The sequence below is a fragment of the Bubalus kerabau genome, chromosome 2, assembly GCF_029407905.1.
Source record: "Bubalus kerabau isolate K-KA32 ecotype Philippines breed swamp buffalo chromosome 2, PCC_UOA_SB_1v2, whole genome shotgun sequence".
In the NCBI taxonomy this organism is placed as follows: Eukaryota; Metazoa; Chordata; class Mammalia; order Artiodactyla; family Bovidae; genus Bubalus; species Bubalus kerabau.
Genome location: NC_073625.1, coordinates 188,011,897 through 188,033,187, shown reverse-complemented (window position 1 = coordinate 188,033,187; position 21,291 = coordinate 188,011,897). Strand labels below are relative to the sequence as shown.

At 48.7% G+C, this 21,291-nt stretch overlaps 1 protein-coding gene across 1 annotated transcript in view; it reads left to right on the top strand.

Moving 5' to 3' along the window:
• The window catches only part of TMPRSS2 (transmembrane serine protease 2), a 35,029-nt gene extending 14,412 nt beyond the window's left edge, over nucleotides 1–20,617 (top strand). Inside the window, exons 6-13 of the mRNA XM_055570129.1 lie at nucleotides 1,186–1,296; nucleotides 10,109–10,152; nucleotides 11,485–11,656; nucleotides 13,220–13,395; nucleotides 14,089–14,184; nucleotides 18,019–18,161; nucleotides 18,355–18,507; nucleotides 20,405–20,617. Coding sequence (XP_055426104.1) covers nucleotides 1,186–1,296; nucleotides 10,109–10,152; nucleotides 11,485–11,656; nucleotides 13,220–13,395; nucleotides 14,089–14,184; nucleotides 18,019–18,161; nucleotides 18,355–18,507; nucleotides 20,405–20,617 — 1,108 coding nt within the window. The remainder of the gene's footprint in view (nucleotides 1–1,185; nucleotides 1,297–10,108; nucleotides 10,153–11,484; nucleotides 11,657–13,219; nucleotides 13,396–14,088; nucleotides 14,185–18,018; nucleotides 18,162–18,354; nucleotides 18,508–20,404) is intronic.
• The last annotated feature ends 674 nt before the right edge of the window (nucleotides 20,618–21,291 follow it).

Below are 21,291 nucleotides of genomic sequence, written 5' to 3'. Positions count from 1 at the left end.
GCAGGGAAGGGTGTGCCCCACACCCCCAGCCCCACCTGGGCCTCTGTCTGCTCCTGGTTCCTCAGGGCTGTCCAGCGGAGACTCCAGTGCAAGGTGGAAGCCTTGAGTCAGCTCGCCTCCTGGGTGGGGGTTGGAGGTGGGGGGCCAGAGGGGAGGACTGCGGGGGAGGTCGGAGGGAACAGATCTGTGAGAGCTTCACTGCAGGAGTGCAGGAGGCACTGGGGGCTATTGAACAGAGAGAGCTGATCACTGGATTTATCGGTAAGAGAATACATCCCTCACGTAGCCACTAGAGAAGGTTCCAGCCAGGGGCTCATTGGAGTGCGTCTGCCAGCCTGGCCTTTCAGGGAGAGGCTGGGCCATTTTACTGCCACTGTCTCTTCCTTGGGTGTGTCCCCATGTGACTTCTCTGCAAGTCTAGCCTGTTCACCCTATGCCAGTTTTCAAAATGAATTATCACTGCATAAAAAAGTTGCCATCTTAGCTACAGAACTACTTCCAAATGCCAATCTCCCCCCTAATAGCACTATGAATGGCTTAGGGATGTCTCATCATGGTTCAGGGTCTACATTTTACTACTGGAGCATTTCGACGTGTGGTTACATTATATGTTTGGTTACATTCTACGTCCTCACACATCTATATTCTTACTGCTTTATTATCCTGATCCAGATTAGATTTGAAACATGACTGATAGAGGACTTTCCCCTGACACTTCAGGGTTATTGGATGGTTATAACGTGGCGTCACTTAATTAGCGGAGAAGGCAATGGCACCCCACTCCAGTACTCTTGCCTGGAAAATCCCATGGACAGAGGAGCCTGGTAGGCTGCAGTCCATGGGGTCGCTAAGAGTCAGACACAACTGAGCAACTTCACTTTCACTTTTCACTTTCATGCATTGGAGAAGGAAATGGCAACCCACTCCAGTGTTCTTGCCTGGAGAATCCCAGGGACGGGGGAGCCTGGTGGGCTGCCGTCTATGGGGTCGCACAGAGTTGGACACGACTGAAGCAACTTAGCAGCAGCAGCAGCACTTAATTAGAAGTTGTGTTTTTGTTTTCCAAAATGCTCTTAACCTGCATGTAGTATAAGAGAAGTACTATGATATAGCTATAGCATAGGGTTTGCAAATGCTCGCAGCAAAACTATTATTTTAAGTAAGACTTTCTGGTTTTTTTTTTAGGAATAGTTTTTATTCTAGCCATGGAATAGCAGATGACAGCGGAGCCACAAGCTTTATGAAGCTGAACATAAGTGCCAAAGATATCGATCTCTATAAAAAACTCTACCACAGGTATTTAATTTGCTGATTTCCTTTTCTTAAAAATTTGTTTTATTGAAGTATGGGTGATTTCCAATGTTGTGTTCATCTCCACCAAACAGCAAAGTGACTTAGTTATACAAATATATGCATTCTTTTTCACATTCTTTTCCATGTGGTTTATCACAAGATATTGAACACAGTTCCCCGTGGTAGGCAGTAGGACGTTGTTGTTTATAGCCATCCTATACATAAAGGTTGCATCTGCTAATCCTAAAATTCCAGTCCATCTGCTTTTCCCTCCCTTTGGCAACCACAAGTCTGTGTCTACGTCTGTGAGTCTGTCTGTTTCCTAGGTAAATTCATTTGTTTCATATTTTAGATTCCACATACAAATGATATCATATGGCATTTGTCTTTCTCTGTCTGGCTTACCTCACCTAGGATGATCATTTCTAGGTCCATCCATGCTCCTGCAAAAGGAATTATTTCATTTTTTCTTGCGGTTGAGTAGTATTCCATTGTATGTATGTACCTCATCTTCTTTATACACTCGTCGATCAGTGGGTATTTAGGCTGCTTTCATGTCTTGACACTGTAAATAATGCTGCAGTGAACACTGTGGGGGGCATGTATCTTTTTGAATTATAGTTTCGTCTGGGTATATGCCCAGGAGCGGGATTGCAGGATAACATGGCACTTTTATTTTTAGTCTTTTGAGGAATTTCAAAATTAATCAAACTAATCACATGGACCACAGCCTTGTCTAACTCAACAAAATTATGAGGCATGCCATGTAGGGCCACCCAAGATGCATGGGTCATGGTGGAGAGGTCTGACAGAATGCGGTCCACTGGAGAAGGGAATGGCAAACCACTTCAGTATTCTTGCCTTGAGAACCCCATGAACAGTATGAAAAGGCAAAAAGATAGGATACTGAAAGAGGAACTCCCCAGGTCAGTAGGTGCCCAATATGCTACTGGAGGAGAGTGGAGAAATAACTCCAGGAAGAATGAAGAGACAGAGTCAAAGCAAAAACAACGCCCAGTTGAGGATGTGACTGGTGATGGAAGTAAAGTCTGATGCTGTAAAGAACACTATTGCATAGGAACCTGGAATGTTAGCTACATGAATCACGGTCAGTTGGGAGTGGTCAAACAGGAGATGGCGAGAGTGAACATCGACATTTTAGGCATCAGTGAACTAAAATGGACTAGAATGGGTGAATTTAACTCAGATGACCACTACTGTGGGCAAGAATCCCTTAGAAGAAATGGAGTAGCCCTCATAGTCAACAAAAGAGTCCAAAATGCAGTACCTGGATGCAGTCTCGAAAAGGACAGAATGGTCTCTGTTCGTTTCCGAGGCAAACCATTCAATATCATAGTAATCCAAGTCTATAGCTCAACCAGTAAAACTGAAGTTGAATGGTTCTATAAAGGTCTGTCTAGTCAAGGCTATGGTTTTTCCTGTGGTCATGTATGGATGTGAGAGTTGGACTGTGAAGAAGGTTGAGCACCGAAGAATTGATGCTTTTGAACTGTGGTGTTGGAGAAGACTCTTGAGAGTCCCTTGGACAAAAGGAGATCCAACCAGTCCATTCTGAAGGAGATCCGCCCTGGGATTTCTTTGGAAGGAATGATGCTAAAGCTGAAACTCCAGTACTTTGGCCACCTCGTGCGAAGAGTTGACTCATTGGAAAAAACTGATGCTGGGAGGGATTGGGGGCAGGAGGAGAAGGGGCCGACAGAGGATGAGATGGCTGGATGGCATCACTGACTCGATGGACGTGAGTCTCAGTGAACTCCGGGAGTTGGTGACGGATAGGGAGGCCTGGCGTGCTGCGATTCATGGGGTCGCAAAGAGTCGGACACGACTGAGCGACTGATCTGATCTGATCTGATGAAGACCTACAAATCTTTCTAGAACTAACACCCAAAAAAGATGTCCATTTCATTATAGGGGACTGGAATGCAAAAGCAGGAAGTCAAGAGATACCTGGAATAACTGGCAAATTTGGCCTTGGAGTATGGAATGAAGCAGGACAAAGGCTAATAGAGTTTTGCCAAGAGAACACACTGTCATAGCAAACACCCTCTTCCAACAACACAAGAGAAGACTCTACACGTGGACATCACCAGATGGTCAACACCGAAATCAGATTGATCAAATTATTTGCAGTCAAAGATGGAGAAACTCTACACAGTCAGCAAAAACAAGACTGGGAGCTGACTGTAGGTCAGATCATGAACTCCTTACTGCCAAATTCAGACTTAAATTGAAGAAAGTAGGGAAAACCACTAGACTATTCCAGTATGACCTGAATCAAATCCTTTACGATTATACAGTGGAAGTGACAAATAGATTTAAGGGATTAGATCTGATAGACAGAGTGCCTGAAGAACTATGGACAGAGGTTTATGACATTGTACAGGAGGCAGTGATTAAGACCATCCCCAAGAAAAAGAAATGCAAAAAGGAAAAATGGCTGTCTGGAGAGGCCTCACAAATAGCTTGAAAAAGAAGAGACGCTAAAGGCAAAGGAGAAAAGGAAAGATATACCCATTTGAATGCAGAGTTCCAAAAAATAGAAAGGAGAGATAAGAAAGCCTTCCTCAGTGATTAGTGCAAAGAAATAGAGGAAAACAATAGAATGGGAAAGACTAGAGATCTCTTCAAGAAAATTAGGGATACCAAGGGAATATTTCATGCAAAGGTGGGCACAATAAAGAACAGAAATGGTATGGACCGAACAGAAGCAGAGGATATTAAGAAGAGGTGGCAAGAATACACAGAAGAACTATACAGAAAAGATCTTCATGACCCAGATGACCACAATGGTGTGATCACCCAGGCAGACATCCTGGAATGTGAAGTCAAGTGGGCCTTAGGAAACATCACTACAAACAAAGCTAGTGGAGGTGATGGAATTCCAGTTGAGCTATTCCAAATCCTAAAAGATGATGCTGTGAAAGTGCTGCACTCAATATGCCAGCAAGTTTAGAAAACTCAGCAGTGGCCACAGGACTGGAAGAGGTCAGTTTTCATTCCAATCCCAAAGAAAGGCAATATCAAAGAATGTTCAAACTATCACACAATTGCACTCATCTCACAGGCTAGCAAAGTAATGCTCAAAATTCTCCAAGCCAGGTTTTAACAATACGTGAAACGTGAACTTGCAGATGTTCAAGCTGAAAAGGCAGAGGAACCAGAAATCAAATTGCCAACATCTGTTGGATCATCGAGAAAGCAAGAGAGTTCCAGAAAACCATCTACTTCTGCTTTATTGACTACACCAAAATCTTTGACTGTGTGGATCACAGCAAACTGTGGAAAATTCTTAAAGAGATGGGAATGCCAGATCACCTTACCTGCCTCCTGAGAAATCTGTATGCAGGTCAAGAAGCAACAGTTAGAACTGGACATGGAACAACAGACTAGTTCCAAATAGGGAAAGGAGTGCGTCAAGGCTGTATATTGTCACCCTGCTTATTTAACTTATATGCAGACTCCATCATGCAAAATGTCATGCTGGATGAAGCACAAGCTGGAATCAGGATTCCTAGGAGAAATATCAATAAACTCAGATATGCAGATGACACCATCCTTATGGCAGAAAGTGAAGAAGAACTAAAGAGCCTCTTGATGAAAGTGAAAGAGGAGAGTGAAAATTTGGCTTAAAACTCAATATTCAGAAAACTAAGATCATGGCATCTGGTCTTATCATTTCATGGCAAATAGATGGGGAAACAGTGAGAAACTTTATTTCTTTGGGCTCCAAAATCACTGCAGATGGTGAGTGCAGCCATGAAATTAAAAGATGCTTACTCCTTGGAAGAAAATCTATGAGCAACCTAGACAGCATATTAAAAAGCAGAGACATTACTTTACCAACAAAGGTCCGTCTAGTCAAAGCTATGGTTTTTCCAGTAGTCATGTATGGATGTGTGAGTTGGACTATAAAGAAAACTGAGCACTGAAGAATTGATGTTTTTGAACTGTGGTGTTGGAGAAGACTCTTGAGAGTCCCTTGGACTGCAAGGAGATTCAACCAGTCCATTCTAAAGGAAATCAGTCCTGAATATTCATTGGAAGGATTGATGTTGAAGCTGAAACTCCAATACTTTGGCCACCTGATGGGAAGAACTGACTCATTGGAAGAGACCCTGATACTGGGAAAGATTGAAGGTGGGAGGAGAAGGGGACAACAGAGGATGAGATGATTGGATGGCATCACCGACTTGATGGACATTAATTTGAGCAAGCTCCAGGAGTTGGTGATGGACAGGGAAGCCTGGCCTGCTGCAGGCCATGGGGTCACAAAGAGTCAAACACGACTGAGTGACTGAACTAAATTGAACTGAGGAATCACCCGACCGTTCTCCATAGTGGCTGCACCAACTTACATTCCCCCTGACAGTGTAGGAAGGTTCCCTTTTCTCCACAACCCGTCCAGCATTTGTTATTTGGAGGCTTTTTAATGATGGCCCTTCTGACCAGTGTGAGGGGATACCTCATTGTTGTTTTGATTTGCATTTCTCTAATAATTAGTGATGTTGAACATCTTTTCATGGGTGTGTTGGGCATGGTTGTTTCTTTTTTCCTTTCAAAAACTGCAAATGAGTAGGAGATGTCTGGGAGAATCACCATTAGAGTCTGATTTCTCTCTTGCTGGTGAGAGTTTGTCTGAGTTCCTCACAGGGAGGAGATTGGACTCTAAGTAGGGCCCATCACTCTGAGAAGCTCTGGGTTCATTCTAGGGAGGCGTTCGTGCTAAGTCTCTTCAGTCGTGTTTAACTCTTTGGAGCCCACAATGCTCCTCTGTCTATGGGGTTCTCTAGGCAAGAATACTGGAGTGGGTTGCCATTCCTCCCCCATGGAATCTTCTCGACCCAGGGATCAAACCCACGTCTCCTGCATTGCTGGTAGGTTCTTTACCATCAGCGCCACCTTGGGAAGCAGCTGTGGTCTGCTGGCCACCTGTGTGTGCCCTCTGCCCTCCGGGGTATTGGGTAACATCACAAAATGAAGATTCCTCTTTCCCGATTTTCTTCTCTCTGCAGACACTAGAGACGCATCTTAGCATATATCAGGGTGTGTGTCTAGGAGTCCAGAAGAATGTCTCGTGGTCCCCACTGGGGTGACCAAGTCATCCTGGTTTTCACAGGACCCTGCTGGTTTCACACTGGAAACTCTGATTCCCAGAGGTCCTCTCAGCCCAGGCAGTGGGGAAGGTTGGTCCCCCAGCCCCAGCCGTGGAGTCAGAGGATGCTGTGTGAGGGGTGGGCCTGGGAGCTAGCGGCTACTCCAGTACGCCAGTGTTTCCTGTACCTGGAGGCCAACTTGCAGTGCTGGGAAGGTCGCAGTGTGTCCAGTGGGTGGACATGAACCTGAGTTGGTCCCACGGTTGATGGTTTGACTAGTTAGGAGGGCGGGGGAGAGGGCTAGGCTTAGGCTACTCAGTTTGTGTTGCATATGTTTAAAATGTTTGCAGTCTTCCTAGAATCATTCATGCTGGTGTTATTTAGTCACTGAGTCATGTCTGACTCTTTGGCGACCACATGGACTGTAGCCCTCCAGCCTCCTCTGTCCATGGAATTTTCCAGGCAAGAATACTGGAGAGGATTTCCATGCCCTCCTCCAGAGGGATCTTCTCGACCCAAGGACCAAACCGGGGTCTCCCGCATTGCAGGCAGATTCTTTACCACCGAGCCACCAGGGAGTATAGAATACTGTTATCCAAATGGAATGTTCTTTCATGTAAAAGACACACAGCATACAGTTTCCTCAGCTCCCAGTTCCCCATCACTCATGCAAACCATGCCGTCCCCTCCCTGCTGGCCAGGTGCCAGGTGCTGTGTTTAGGGAAAGAAGGACAAGTCAAGCTTCCCCCTCCTTTTCTGTGAGTGGGAGACTGAAGCAGGTTTGTGTTACTGGTGGCCCGGGGGGCTGACTTCTGTCCGGGGCACCTGAGCCTGGCCGTCCCCCAGAATGTGACAGGCTGAGCCTAGGAGGAAGGGTTCCCATGGCCAAGTGTGGCCATCAAAACAGCGGGCCGTGGTTTGCCCCTCCTGAGAAGCTAAACACAGCTGCCTGGGCTCTTTGTGAATACGTCTCTTTGTCTTGCTGGTTACTTGGAACCAGGGCTGAGCAAGGGAGGGAAGGCTGCCACCTGTGATAACTCGTAAGATGTCTTCAGACTTTGGAGGAAAGAAGAGGCCATTGCCTGGAACAGGGTACCCTGTATGCTCGTCAGGGGGTGGGAGGACTTCTTTCCTGTTTGCTTTCAGATGTAGCACTTTGATACTTGAACCTTGGGCTCCTGGTAGGGCTCGTTGAGTGACTGCTTCGTGCCCTGATGCTGTGTTGTTCTTCAGTCACTTAGTCGTGTCTGACTCTTTGTGACCCCATGGACTGCAGCATGCCAGCCTTCCCCGTCTTTCACCATCTCTCCGAGTTTGCTCAAACTCATGTCCATTGAGTTGGTGATGCCATCCAACCATCTCCTTCTCTGTTGCCCCCTTCTCCTCCTGCCTTCAATCCTTCCCAGCATCAGGGTCTGATGGCTGCACAGTGTGCCTCCACACAGGGAGAATGACCTGATGATACTTAGAAAACACCTGCTCTTAATGGGAGCATGTCTTCTCTTGGCATCTAGTGTTACCCGGCCAGAGACCACCAAGGCACACCTTGTCTTGGAACCATGGGTGTCTCAGTGGGAGTGTGTTAGAAGGGACTTATAATTGGATGTGGGCTTGTATTGAGTCATTTGGGGAAGGTTCCAGGAAGCTAGGCTTGGCCATGGGTTGGATGCTGTCCAGAAATGAGGGTGATTCTATAGTTGGTACCTCAATGCTTTTTTGTCAGAAGGTGGGTTGGCATGAAGCCAGGCTACTGCTGGGATTGGCAAAGAAGCACAGTCACTCATGCCAGCCAGCAGAGGGGGCTGTTGGTCACTGTGCGGTTTGGACCAGGTTCATGGGATGAATTACAAGCTGGAATCAAGAATGCGGGGAGAAATATCAACAACCTCAGATATGCAGATGATATGACTCTAATGGCAGAAAGTGAAGAGGAACTAAAGGGCCTCTTGATGAGGGTGAAAGAGGAGAGTGAAAAAGCTGGCTTAAAAGTCAACATTTAAAAAACAAAGGTCGTGGCATCTGGTCCTATCACTTTATGGCAAATAGATGGGGAAAAACTTGAAACAATGATAGATTTTATTTTCTTGGGTTCCAAAATCACTATAGATGGTGACTGCAGCCTTGAAATTCAAAGACGCTTGCTCCTTTGAAGGAAAGCTATGACCAATCTAGATAGCATTTTAAAAAGCAGAGGCATCATTTTGCGGACAAAGGTCCATATAGTCAAAGTTATGGTTTTTCCAGTAGTCATGTACAGACATGAGAGCTAGACCATAAAGAAGGCTGGGTGCCAACAAATTGATGCTTTTGAATTGTGGCACTGGAGAAAACTCTTGAGAGTCCCTTGGACAGCAAGATCAAACCAGTCAATCCTAAAGGAAATCAACCCTGCGTATTCACTGGAAGGACTGATGCTGAAGCTGCAATACTTTGGCCAGCTGATGCAAAAAGCCAACTCATTGGAAAAGACTCATCAGAGAAGAGATTGAGGGCAGGTGGAGAAGGAGTGACAGAGGATGAGATGGCTGGATGGCGTCATCAACATAATGGACATGAGTCTGGGCAAACTCCAGGAGATAGTGAGGGACAGGGAAGCCTGGCGTGCTGTAGTCCATGGAGTCGCAGAGTGGGATGTGACTGAGCGACTGAACAACGACATGGGATTGTGTGACGGGTGTGCCTGTGTCCTGCTCTGTAACACTGATCTGGCCCCACATGAACTGATTATGTTCAAAAGAACCTCGCCAGCTTCAAGCACCTGGACGTCAGCACTGCTTTTCTTCTCGACGTGTCAGGAGAACATTCAGGACATAGTGTTTTTCAGGTCTACTATATCTTTCTACTTTTCTATTCATTCTATTAATTTTTGAGAGTTTGATATTGAAATTCCAACGAAAAATCTTTATCTACTTAAAAATAATTGTAGTGTATAGTGGAATGATATGTAACTGTGTTCCGTATTTTCCAAATCTGCTGTAAATGTGTTATCATACTTCCATAATTTAAAAAATAAAAAAGGAAAGAAAAAAAAAAAGGAACATTGCCAGCTTCAAATACCTGGGCATCAATGCTACTTCTCTTTTCAACATGTTGGAGAAAATTCAGTGTACGATGGAATGCACTGGTTAGTTCTTTTTCATCTGTAACCTGGAATGTTTGCCTCCCAAGGAGTAACTCTTCTTCTGTTCCCAGGCAAATAGTTGTGTAGTTTTCTGTGCAGTTCATATAAAGCAGTTACAAGAAGCTGGAAATTTACAAAAGTCTTCCTTACAAAATTAAAGGATGATTTTAAACTCCAAGAAAAAAAAATAACAGCTGATATGATGTGTGCTTTGACTTGACATGATTGAATGACTAACATATACACACACGCAATGTGTGATTATCTTCACAGCCACCTTTGGTACTATTATTAGCCCATTCTGTTGATGGGGAAATCAAGGCACAGAGAGCTTAAGTGCCTTGCCCAAGGTCACACAGCTTGGATTTTAACCCTCCAGTTTGACTTGGTGTCCACTCTTTACTACTGTCCCCTATGTATGTAGGTTTACTTTCTCTATTCATGTCTTCAATTGCAAACTCTTCTATATCTAAAGAAGCAGGGAGTGAGAACATTGGAAGAAAATATTTATTTCTAAGTATTTTGAGAATCAAGTGTCTTGATTGTTATAGTGACCAGAATTTCCCCCCTTCTTTTGCAGTGATGTCTGTTCTTCAAAAACAGTGGTTTCTTTACGCTGTATAGGTAAGTGATTCTTGGTTTTCTGTTTTGTGTTTCTAAAATGGGATACATTTTGGTATCCCATTTGATACCAAATTCAAATGGTATCAAATTTGATACCTTACTGAAATGTATCCTAGTGTGTCTTTGGGGGACTTGGAGATAGAAGGTGAAGTAACGGGTCAGGACACGCCCAGTACCCTGCCCAAGGGTTCCCGTTCTTGAATCTGGATACACTTTAGATACCTACTGCTTTGGTCCAAGAACCAGCTGTCCCCTGAGGATAGAAAAGCTCCAGAGACAGACAATGTGGCCCTCTCTGTGGTGTCCACATTGTGGGGCTGGAGACCCATGGGTGTCCCCATTCCAGCGTTTGGACTACTTATGGTTTCCAACCTTTTCGGGCTTCCCTGGTGGCTCAGACAGTAAAGAATCTGCCTGCACTGCAGAAGACCTGAGTTCAATCCCTCTGTCAGGAAGATCCCTTGGAGAAGGAAATGGCAACCCACTCCAGTATTCTTGCCTGGAAAATTCCATGGACAGAGGAACCTGATGGGCTACAATCCATGGAGTCACAAAGAGTTAGACATGACATAACACTGTCACATTTTCCAAACCTTTTATGGGTGTGGAGAATACTGTCCCTGAGCTCCCTTCTCTGGTATGGCCCCATCCTCTTCCCGTATGGGTCTCGGGCCTGAAGCTTGGATTCCCAGTTTGAACAGGGGAAGCTAGCAGTCGCTCCGGGGTGAACACCATTCCCCAGTGGTCCTGGCAGTAACTTCCCACACAGGTTGGTTCAAGCTTCTTTAGATACCAGGAGAGCATGGTGCCTGCCCTGCCCTCCTGCCCACGCCGTCCACCTTGTGATGGTTTGAGAGCAGTGCATAGGAGAAAAGCCCTCCTTAGCTTTGTTCAGGAATCTTAGGGTCTCTGAGCATTCAAGGGGGTTCCAGGGCCTTTGTTATCTGCCCTGCTACATGGGTATTTGGGAGATACTGATGGAATCACACAAGTGCCAAGCAACAGGTGGCATCCAGGCTATCAGAAGTGGTGCTTCCTGGGGGTGGCAGCGGGGGTGGGGTGGTTGCTGGAGGAGTGTCCTCTGGCCCCGCACCCCAGCCGAAAGAGACCAGGCGGCGTTTTCCAAAGTCAGAGCCCAAAGAAACAGGAACAAGAGGAGATCACGGTCACCCTGCAGCCAGGCCGGAACCTTGGGATGGGAACTGTCTGGGCACACAGTGTGGCAGGTGTCCGGGAGAAGCGGGAAGGAGGGTGGCAAAGGGTGTAGTGGAATTGGGTGGGGGCGACCCTGCTTTGCTCACTGGCCAGCTGCACTGTGCTTGTCGCTCTCAGAATGCGGGGTCTCCGTGAAGACGAGCCGCCAGAGCCGGATCGTGGGGGGATCGAATGCTTACTCGGGCGAATGGCCCTGGCAGGTTAGCCTGCATGTGCAGGGCATCCACGTCTGTGGGGGCTCCATCATCACCCCGGAGTGGATCGTGACAGCCGCGCACTGTGTAGAGGAGTAAGTCTCGAGGAGGTGGGGGGGGGGCCTGAGAAAGGGGGCGTGGCCTGAGGGAAGGGGCGGAACCAGAGGAGTAGGGGGCGGAGCCTGGGCTTCTGAGATGGCTCTGCCAGAGCCCTTGAGCAAAGTCCCTGACTCCTGCAGGCTCCGGTTTCCTTGGGGACAACTGGGGCTTCTAAGGGCGCCTCGCTGGCGTCACAGGGAGGGTCAGATGACTTGTGAAGCACGTGAAACTGTGGCCAACACATCCCATAGCGTGTGTTCATCGCTTTGAGTCAGCACAGGGATGCAGTGTAAGGCTGGGGTTATGCTATGATCAGAAGGAATTCCAGTCCACAGTCTTCTCAGCTCGGTCCTATCCTTCCTGAGGCTGCTGCCCTCTCGACAGATTTGGGCTCCCTGGGTACTCGTCCCCAGAGAGACACTCAGAGAAACTTGGAGACACTCAAACCTCAGGCTGTCCTGCCGGAAGGTTCTCTGTGATCCATTAAGCAGCCTGGGCCCCAGAGATGCCCATACAGATGGGTGTGGAGAGGTGAGGGTGGCCATCATTTATAGTGTTAGCTTTTGTAGACAATACTGTTCTTCCTCCTTTTTTCTTAAGCAAGGAATTTTTTTGGTCACATGGATATTTTGAAAAACCCTTACTCATGGGAGCTATTTGTCATGTTTAGAGTGAGGCTGGGCCTGACTTGGCTGTTCCCTGGCTGATTAGCCTGAGACAGTTCACCCCAGGTGTCTGACAGTAGTGTCTGCACCTGTAAGTCAGGTGTGCTGTTTCGAGGGTTGTTGTGAAGGTTGAAGGAAGGAGTGTGTATAACTCAGGAGTGTCCCTTCCTTCTATCCACCAGATTCCATGGGCTCTAAGACTTGGGATTTTCTTAGAAGGGAAGCACCCAAAAGAAGGTAGTGCCTGGGTGGTTATTAGACTCAGAGTCTACTCCCTGGTACACATTTATTAAGCACCTACTGTGTGCCAGGAGATGTCTAGTATATAAAGATAAGTAAGACCCAGTCATGCTGGAAATAAGGTTTCAAACCTCAGGGAGATGTTTAGATTCAAAAATAAGTTGGGCTTCCCAGGTGGCGCTAGTGGTAAAGAACCTGCCTGCTAATGCAGGAAACTTAAGAGACATGGGTTTGATCCCTGGGTCAGGAAGATCCCCTGGAGGAGGGCAGGGCAACCCACTCCAGTATGCTTGCCCGGACAATTCCATGGACAGAGGAGCATTGCAGGCTATAGTCTATAGGGTCACAAAGAGTCAGACATGACTGAAGCGACTTAGCACACACGCGTATGTGTTCTTGGAATTGCGAGGGTTTGCAGGCTGGTGCAGAAATACGGGAGGAAAATGATTCACTGATGAAGCCAAGGAGAGGGGTGTGGGAGGGTGAGGCTGCGTAAGATGGGGAGAGAGAAGAGCCTGAGACCACCTGGCCATTCTGGTGTGGCTTCTGACAAGTCATGTCACCTCGGGGGCTGATGACTTCTGAGAACTGTGGAATGCGTGTTGTGTGTTTGCCGTTCTTACATGCTGAGCGGTGTTCCTCTCTGTCTTCCAGACCTCTTAACAATCCCAAGATCTGGGTGGCCTTTGCGGGAATCTTGAAACAATCTTACATGTTCTATGGAAGTGGATACCGAGTAGCAAAAGTGATTTCCCACCCAAATTATGATTCCAAGACCAAGAACAATGACATTGCTCTAATGAAGCTGCAGACGCCTCTGACTTTCAACGGTGCGTACCTGTGTTCCAGCAGCCCAGGGTGTGTGAACAGTTTGGACCAAATCTTAAGAGGTTGACTGGAAATAAAACGTGCTGTGAAGACTGGATGGAGGAAATGTGCATTGAGCTACAGTGTGCAGGGCTGGGGGAGGGGATGACTGCTAGAAGAGGGTTTCCAGAGGCTGAGCCACCCCAAAATGTGCCTGTGGCCACTGAGCGATGCGGTCACCACCGCGTTTTTCCTCCACCACACGGTGACAACTTAGCACACATGCACATCTACAAAAGTCATTTCATAATCAGGGTCTGGTCAGTGACAGTTGACACTGTGCCTTTAATTATAATACACTGATCAGTTACCTTCATCATGATCAGTTTAGTCTGTAGTTGATACAGCCCTGCCGTGCCCAGTGTCAACTATTTGCATCACAGGACTGTTGACTGTTGACCTTCAGCTGTTGACTGTTGACCTTCAGTTTTCCCAAACCCTAACTTCCAGAGATGAACTTCTTGTCTCTTAGAAAAACGGTCGTGGCAGGGAGAGGAAGAGGATGCTGGGCACATTGGAATCTAGAAGGCTCCTTGGGCCACAGGGTGGTGGTCCCAGGCCCAGTGCATGCACACGGGAAGGTCCAGGTGGAGACCATCACCCGAGGCCTTCAGTTAGACCAGACCCGCTCATGGTGTTTTCTTTTCATGAAACAGACAAAGTGAAGCCAGTGTGTCTACCCAATCCAGGCATGATGCTGGAGCCAACTCAGTCCTGCTGGATTTCCGGGTGGGGGGCCACCTACGAGAAAGGTGAGTCTCCCCGCCCAGGGTCTGCAGGTCCCATGAATCAGAGCATGGGTTCAGAAGTGGGAGATCTAGGTTTTGATCCTGGTTCTACCACTGAATGATTGGATGATTTTTGGGTGATTCACCCAGGCTATTTGCCTCAGGTTCTCTACATGTTAGATGGGAAAATCCTACCTGCCCTACCTACCACAGTGCCCTGATTAAGGTCAAATGCAAAGACTTCCCTAGTGGTCCAATGGTTAAAACTTCATTTTCCAGTGCAAGGGGTGTGGGTTCAATCCCTCATCAGGTAGCTAAGATCCCACATGCCTCGTGGTCAAAAAACCAAACATAAAGCAGAAACAATACTGTAACAAATTCAATAAAGGCTTTTTAAAAACTGGTCCACATCAAAAAATTAATTAAACAAATCAAGTGGAACAGTGAGTGGAAACTGCGTTTTGGAGTGTAGAGGGCACCTAAACGTGAGAGGCACATGGCCCACCGTGTTCAAGTCACAGAGTCATTAACGGGCTGCCTGGAAGTCTGCCAGCCTTTGATGCTGAGGATAATGGTCTCAGTGAGGATGGGCCTGTGTGACTGGCAGTGACTGGCTGCAAGTCATCAAAGCCTAGTCCTCCTGCCCTGACCACACAGAGGGGAAGAGGCTCTAGACTCTCCTGACGCAGGCTGGCCCTGCTGCCTTCAGTTATAATTTGGTTTCATCTCTGATAACCTTTTTCAAATGAAGAGATCCAGGCTGTTTCCTTTATATGGAGCATTGGATGTGCTTCAGTTCAGTTCAGTCACTCAGTCCTGTCTGACTCTTTGCAACCCCATGGACTGCAGCACACCAGGCTTCCCTGTCCATCACCAATTGCCAGGGCTTGCTCAAACTCACGTCCCTTGAGTTGGTGATGCCATCCAACGTCTCATCCTCTGTCGTCCCCTTCTCCTCCTGCCCTCAATCTTTCCCAGCATCAGGGTCTTTTCTAAGGAGTCAGTTCTTCACATCAGGTGGCCAAAGTATTGGAGCTTCAGCTTCAGCATCAGTCCTTCCAATGAATATTCAGGACTGATTTCCTTTAGAATTAACTGGTTTGATTGACTCTCAAGAGTCTTCTCCAATACCACTGTTCAAAAGCATCAGTTCTTCCATGCTCAGCTTTCTTTATAGTCCAATTATCACATCCATACATAACTACTGGAAAAACCATATCTTTAACTAGACGGACCTTTGTTGGCAAAGTAACGTCTCTGCTTTTTAATACGCTATCTAGGGTGGTCATAGCATTTCTCCCAAAGAGCAAGTGTCTTTTAATTTCATGGCTGCATTCACCATCTGCAGTGATTTTGGAGCCCCCCAAAATAGTCTCTCACTGTTTCCATTGTTTGTCCATCTATTTGCCTTGAAGTGATGGGACTGGATGCCATGATCTTAGTTTTCTGAATGTTGAGTTTTAAGCCAACCTTTTCACTTTCCTTTTTCACTTTGATCAAGAGGCTCTTTAGTTCTTCTTCACTTTCTGCCATAAGGGTGGTGTCATCTGCATATCTGAGGTTTTTGATATTTCTCCCGGCAATCTTGATTCCAGCTTGTGCTTCTTCCAGCCCAGCGTTTCTCATGATGTACTCTGCATATAAGTTAAATAAGCAGGGTGACAGTAGACAGCCTTGATGTACTCCTTTTCCTATTTGGAACCAGTCTGTTGTTCCATGTCCAGTTCTAACTGTTTCTTCTTGACTTGCATACAGATTTCTCAGGAGGCAGATAGGGTGGTTTGGTATTCCCATCTCTTTAAGAATTTTCCACAGTTTATTGTGATCCACACAGTCAAAGTCTTTGGCGTAGTCAATAAAGCAGAATTAAATGTTTTTCTGGAACTCCGTTGCTTTTTCAATGATCCAAAGAAGGTTGGCAATTTGATCTCTGGTTCCTTTGCCTTTTCTAAATCCAACTCGAACATCTGCAAGTTCATGGTTCATGCACTGTTTAAGCTTGGCTTGGAGAATTTTGAGCATTACTTTGCTAGCATGTGCGATGAGTGCAATTGTGTGAGAGTTTGAGCATTCTTTGGCATTGCCTTTCTTTGGAATTGGAATGAAAACTGACCTTTTCCAGTCCTGTGGCCACTGCTGAGTGTGTGGATGTGCTTAGTGGTACGTTTATATTAATGTATTGTTTACATCCTTCCAGAAGTATTTAGGGAACACCTACAAGGAATTCTTTAAAGCAGGGGTCTCAAACCTCAGGCCATGGGCTGGTGCTAGTCAGTGCTCTGTTAGGAATCAGGCCACACAGGAGGAGGTGAGCAGCGGGTGAGCAAGCAAAGCTTCATCGTATTTATAGCTGCTCCCCATTGCTTTCATTACCACATTATCACAATGTTCTAATAATAGAAACAAAGTGCACAATAAATAATGCACTTGAATCATCCTGAAACCATCCCCCCCCCCCACCTCCCTGGTCCATGGAAAAACTACCTTCTACGAAACTGGCCCCTGGTGCCAGGAAGGTTGGGGACCACTGGTTTAAAGCGAGGTGAATAGTACACGGGTGGATCGACTTAGAGAAAGAAGGGAGATGGCAGCTGGGCTGAGTATCTTGGCATTCGGACGAGAGAAGCTCCTGGGTTGATCCTTCCAGTTGTGAGCAAGTTTCTTCAGCAGCCAAGACCAAAGGAAAAGTCAGCCATGATCTGTGGGGTACCTTCCAAGGGCTGGGAGAGCAACAGTGAGCAAACTAAAACAAAACCTCTGCCTGCAGGAGCTTCGCATTCTCCTATGGGCGCTGGGGTGCCGATTGTGCTCAGATAGGAAATGAGAAACTAGGTGCTTTCAAACAATGGAGGCTTGTCACGGTGAGGGGTGGTCAGGGAGGGCTTCCCGGAAGAGGGGACATTTGAGCTGAAATCAGCATGACAAGGCTGTCTTAGGAACAGAAGGGCCAGTGTGGCCAGGGCGTGATGAACCAGGGGCGAGGGGGCAGTGGAGTCAGGTTGCATAGGGTATTGTAGGCTATGACGCTAGCACTGGCCGCTAATCCAAGTGGGCCAGGGAGCTGCTAGGGAGTGACATGGTTGGACGGCTAAGTAGGGACTCACAGAAAAGGTGACAGCATGGTGAGAGGACCACTGCCACATCCTGCGAGACAAGAAGGTGGCCAGACCAGGGAGGTGGGTGTGGGGGTAGGGGCAGAGCCACCAAATCTGTTGATGGATGGAGTGTCACGGGACAGTGAGCAGTCTCAGGGGGCCTGCTTCGTGCTTGTGATCTGAGCCCCATGGTGGGGCATGGGGCCACTTCCCGAGTTGAGGTGGCTCAAGTGGCGTGGCTTAAGGTGGAGGAGGAGCACTCTAGGAGAGGCTCTGCTTCAGCCCCCAAGCCCACAGAGCCTAGAAAACCTCTGTGTAGCAGGTGGGTGATGGAGACAGCACAGACCTGCAAGTGATTGGAGGTCTGCGCATGCAGGGAGCGAGGGCAGGCAGTCAGGAGTGGAGCAGCGCGTGGGCTTGAGAAAGGTTAGGGTGCTTGAGATGGAAACACAGGAGCTCCTGGTGTCAGCCTGGGAACTGTCCAGAGGAGAGAGAGCGATGGAGGAGGAGAAGTGATCCCAGGGACCACGTGGCTGGGCCATGAGCAGGTGACTCTGGGACACAGTTGGAGCTTGGTCCTCAGCCCAGAGGCAGGTAGTCCTCCCCAAACACAATCTAGAGCCGCTTTAAACACACGCCCCAGCAGTTGAAAGGTACCTGGGTTCCCCAGGAGCCGGCTTGGGAGGAGTGGCGTGACTGTATGTCCACGTGTCCAGGAGGGAGACCAGGCTTCCTGTGAGAGCTATGCTGTCTTTTGTTGCAGGGAAGACCTCGGATGACCTGAACGCGGCCAAGGTGCACCTCATTGAGCCCCGGACGTGCAACAGCAAGTACATGTACGACAACCTCATCACACCCGCCATGATCTGCGCAGGCTACCTGCGGGGCACCGTCGACTCCTGCCAGGTGATGCCCAGCTGGGCCTTGCCCGGCTCCCACCCGGCCCATGCAGTACATCCCTCCCCTACCTGGGACCCAGGGTTGGAGGAGACCCAGAGACTCTCCCGTCACCCCGCTGAGCCCTCATCCCACCTTCTTGCCCTCTGGCCTGTGTGGCTTGTGGATTGACTTCTGTTCTATAACCTGCTGTGTCCCTCAGGGTGACAGTGGAGGTCCTCTGGTCACACTGAAGAGCAGTGTCTGGTGGCTGATCGGAGACACGAGCTGGGGGTCAGGCTGTGCCAAGGCGTACCGACCGGGAGTGTACGGGAACGTGACAGTGTTCACAGACTGGATCTATCAACAAATGAGGGTAACCTTTCCATCCTCCTGATCGGCTCCCCACGTCACTGTGTCAGAGCCCAGGGGTCTAGGAGGTGTGGTCCTGTGACAGGTGGCGCCCTTCCCCATACGCGTTTGGATGAAAACTTCTGGGGCCCAGCTTTGCAGGGTCCAGGGTTACCTGTGATGGGCTTGCTTCTGGCTCTAATAGCTCCATTCACCTACTCGGATGTCATTGCATCAGACTTCTGGGGATGGGCAGAAAGCAGAGCGAGGCTGCCAGGCGTGATTCGGGCCTATCCTTCTCTGGGCTGTCACGGGCACCCAGGGGAGCAGCTGGGGCCTCTGGTACAAAGAGAGAGCATGAGAAGGGAAAGATCCCAGGGGTTCCCGGCGCCCCTGCTGCCTCTGGCTTCTGGCCGGGTTCATGATACTCAGTGGGGCCCAGTCTTGGGTTCTGTCCAGAGATCCTGGGTGAGGACCAGATGTCTGTCCATCGCAGGGGCCTTGGGACTGGGCAGTGCTCACAGATTTTGGCTCCTTCCAGGGCCAGGTTCTAGGTGAAAGTGCTGTCTCCCTCAAGTCTCCAAAGGTGCCCAGGTGCCAGGAGATGGGGCAGAAGCCAAGGGCAGTGCCTGGTGAGGCATGGCCTGCGTCTCTCCTGAGCCAAAACCTAAGACCTAACACCTTCAAGTGACTCGGGGCCCAGCCAGTCCCCGCCCCGCAAAGGGCCGAGTTCTGGAAATTCATGACCCCCACTGTCCCACTGAGGACTTGCATGATGCAGGGAAGCTGGGAGGGGGTCCTGGGGAGACTGGCGGGGGAGGTGCGGCAGGCCATGGGGTGAGTGTCCCTCCAGGATGAGAGAGTGAAGAGGCACCGTGTGTCTAGGCAATGCTGGTGGTTCAGCAGCGGGAAGTGGGGGCGCTGGATGACAACAGAGGCGGTGGGGTAGAAAGCAGGACTAAGTAGACCCTGGATGACTTTCAGTGGCTAAGGTCATGCTTGGTTGGCCCAGAGATGCCTGTGTCCCAGCGGTGCTGAGTGATGGGAGCCCCCCAGCATCCCGGCCCCTCCTGTCCCTGGGCCTTTGCACATACCATTCTCCTCCATTGTCAGTCTAACCCAACCTTCATGCTGTAGAAAAAAATATCCCTTTGTCTTATTTTTAAAATCACTTATTTATTTAATTCTTGGCTGTGCTGGGTCTTTATCGCTGCACAGACATTCTCTCATTGTGGTGAGCGGGGGTTACTCTCTCGTGGTGTGAGCAGGCTTCTCATCGCAGTGGCTTCTCTTATAGGGGGGTTTCCCAGGCGACGCTAGTGGTTATGAACCTGCCTGCCAGTGCAGGGAGACGTAAGAGACTTGAATTCGATCCCTGAGTTGGGAAGATCCCCTGGAGGAGGGCACAGCAACCCACTCCAGTATTCTTGCCTGGAGAATCCCATGGATAGAGGAGCCTGGCGGGCTTCGGTCCATGAGGTCACAAAGAATCCGGCATAACTGAAGCAATGTAGCATGCACTCTTGTTGTGGAGCACAGGCTCTAGATCCCAGGCTCAGTGGTTGTGGTACATGGGCTTAATTGCTCCGAAGCATGGGGTATCTTCCTGGATCAGGGATAGAACCCGTGTCTCCTGTGTTGGCAGGTGGACTCTTTACACTGAGCCACCAGGGAAGTCCTCCCTGTCAATTAGGGGAAAAATAATTTTCTGCCTTTGTTTGTCTTGAGAAAATAATATCGTTTCTTTTTCCTTTTTGAACAGGCAAACAGCTAATCTGTGCGGCCTGGGTCCTTGACAACATTGCACAAGAAAAAGAAGGGGCTGATTGTTAATCCCCATGCATTATGTATTTTTTGAAGTGATTCCAGGTCCTTTTGTTTTTATGTGATCATGATCCTGTATGTCTTGGCCCTTTCCACAGTTCTGTGCAGACCCCGTGGCTCCCCTACCCCCCGGGGCCACCCTTCCAGACTTCTCGTCTGACCGGGGAGGCCGGCCGGCCGTGGACAGCAGAGCCAGCGCAGAGCAAGGGGACGGGGTCTGCCCCGCGGGGACCTCCCCTCTGAGCCCCACTCCAGGGACCCCTCTTGGATGCACAGGGGGCTGGCGACTTCTCAGCTGCTGGACGGCTTGAGAAAGGAAGGGGAAAAGCCTGGCAGAACCTGCAGGGGCCAGCCTCTGGGGCCGCTGCTGGTGGGGCCCCTTGGGGTAGCCCCAGGGCCTGTCTCTCCACGAGGGAATTTGATGAACATTCTTGAGTGCCTTCTTAGCAGCCCAGAGTGCTGGCTGGAAATAAAGGGACCAGCTCTTCATGGGTGATGACTTGATAGACACTTGAAAGGGGACCCAAACCTTTTTCTTTCAGGGGGTGTGTAGACAGAGCCCTGGGAACATATGTGATCACCCCCAGCATTGCTGGGGGGCCCCCACCTAGGGAGACCCGCCTTATTCTCCAGTCTCTCCCTGGCCTCCCTTGAAGATGGTGCAATGCCCCGGGCCCCCACTGAGGTCCTCACCCCGAGTAGGGTGCCTTCTGACCCTCTTAAAGCCTGCTAATCATTCACCTGGAAATCGAGCTCACCCAGGGAAATCAGGGATACTAATTAAAGAAACACTGTTTCCTGTAAAGCGTCTACCTGTTACTACCTCAGTGCCCATGAAACCGGGCCGTAGTCCTATTCTTAGCTTTTTGAAATTACTGCTGCCTTTGCTTGTGTGAGCAGTAGCCGACTTGAGTTGCTTTCACAAAGCGACTGCTCCCAATTTAATGTTCTGTAAATGTTGTCCTGAAGCACAGCATCTGGGCTT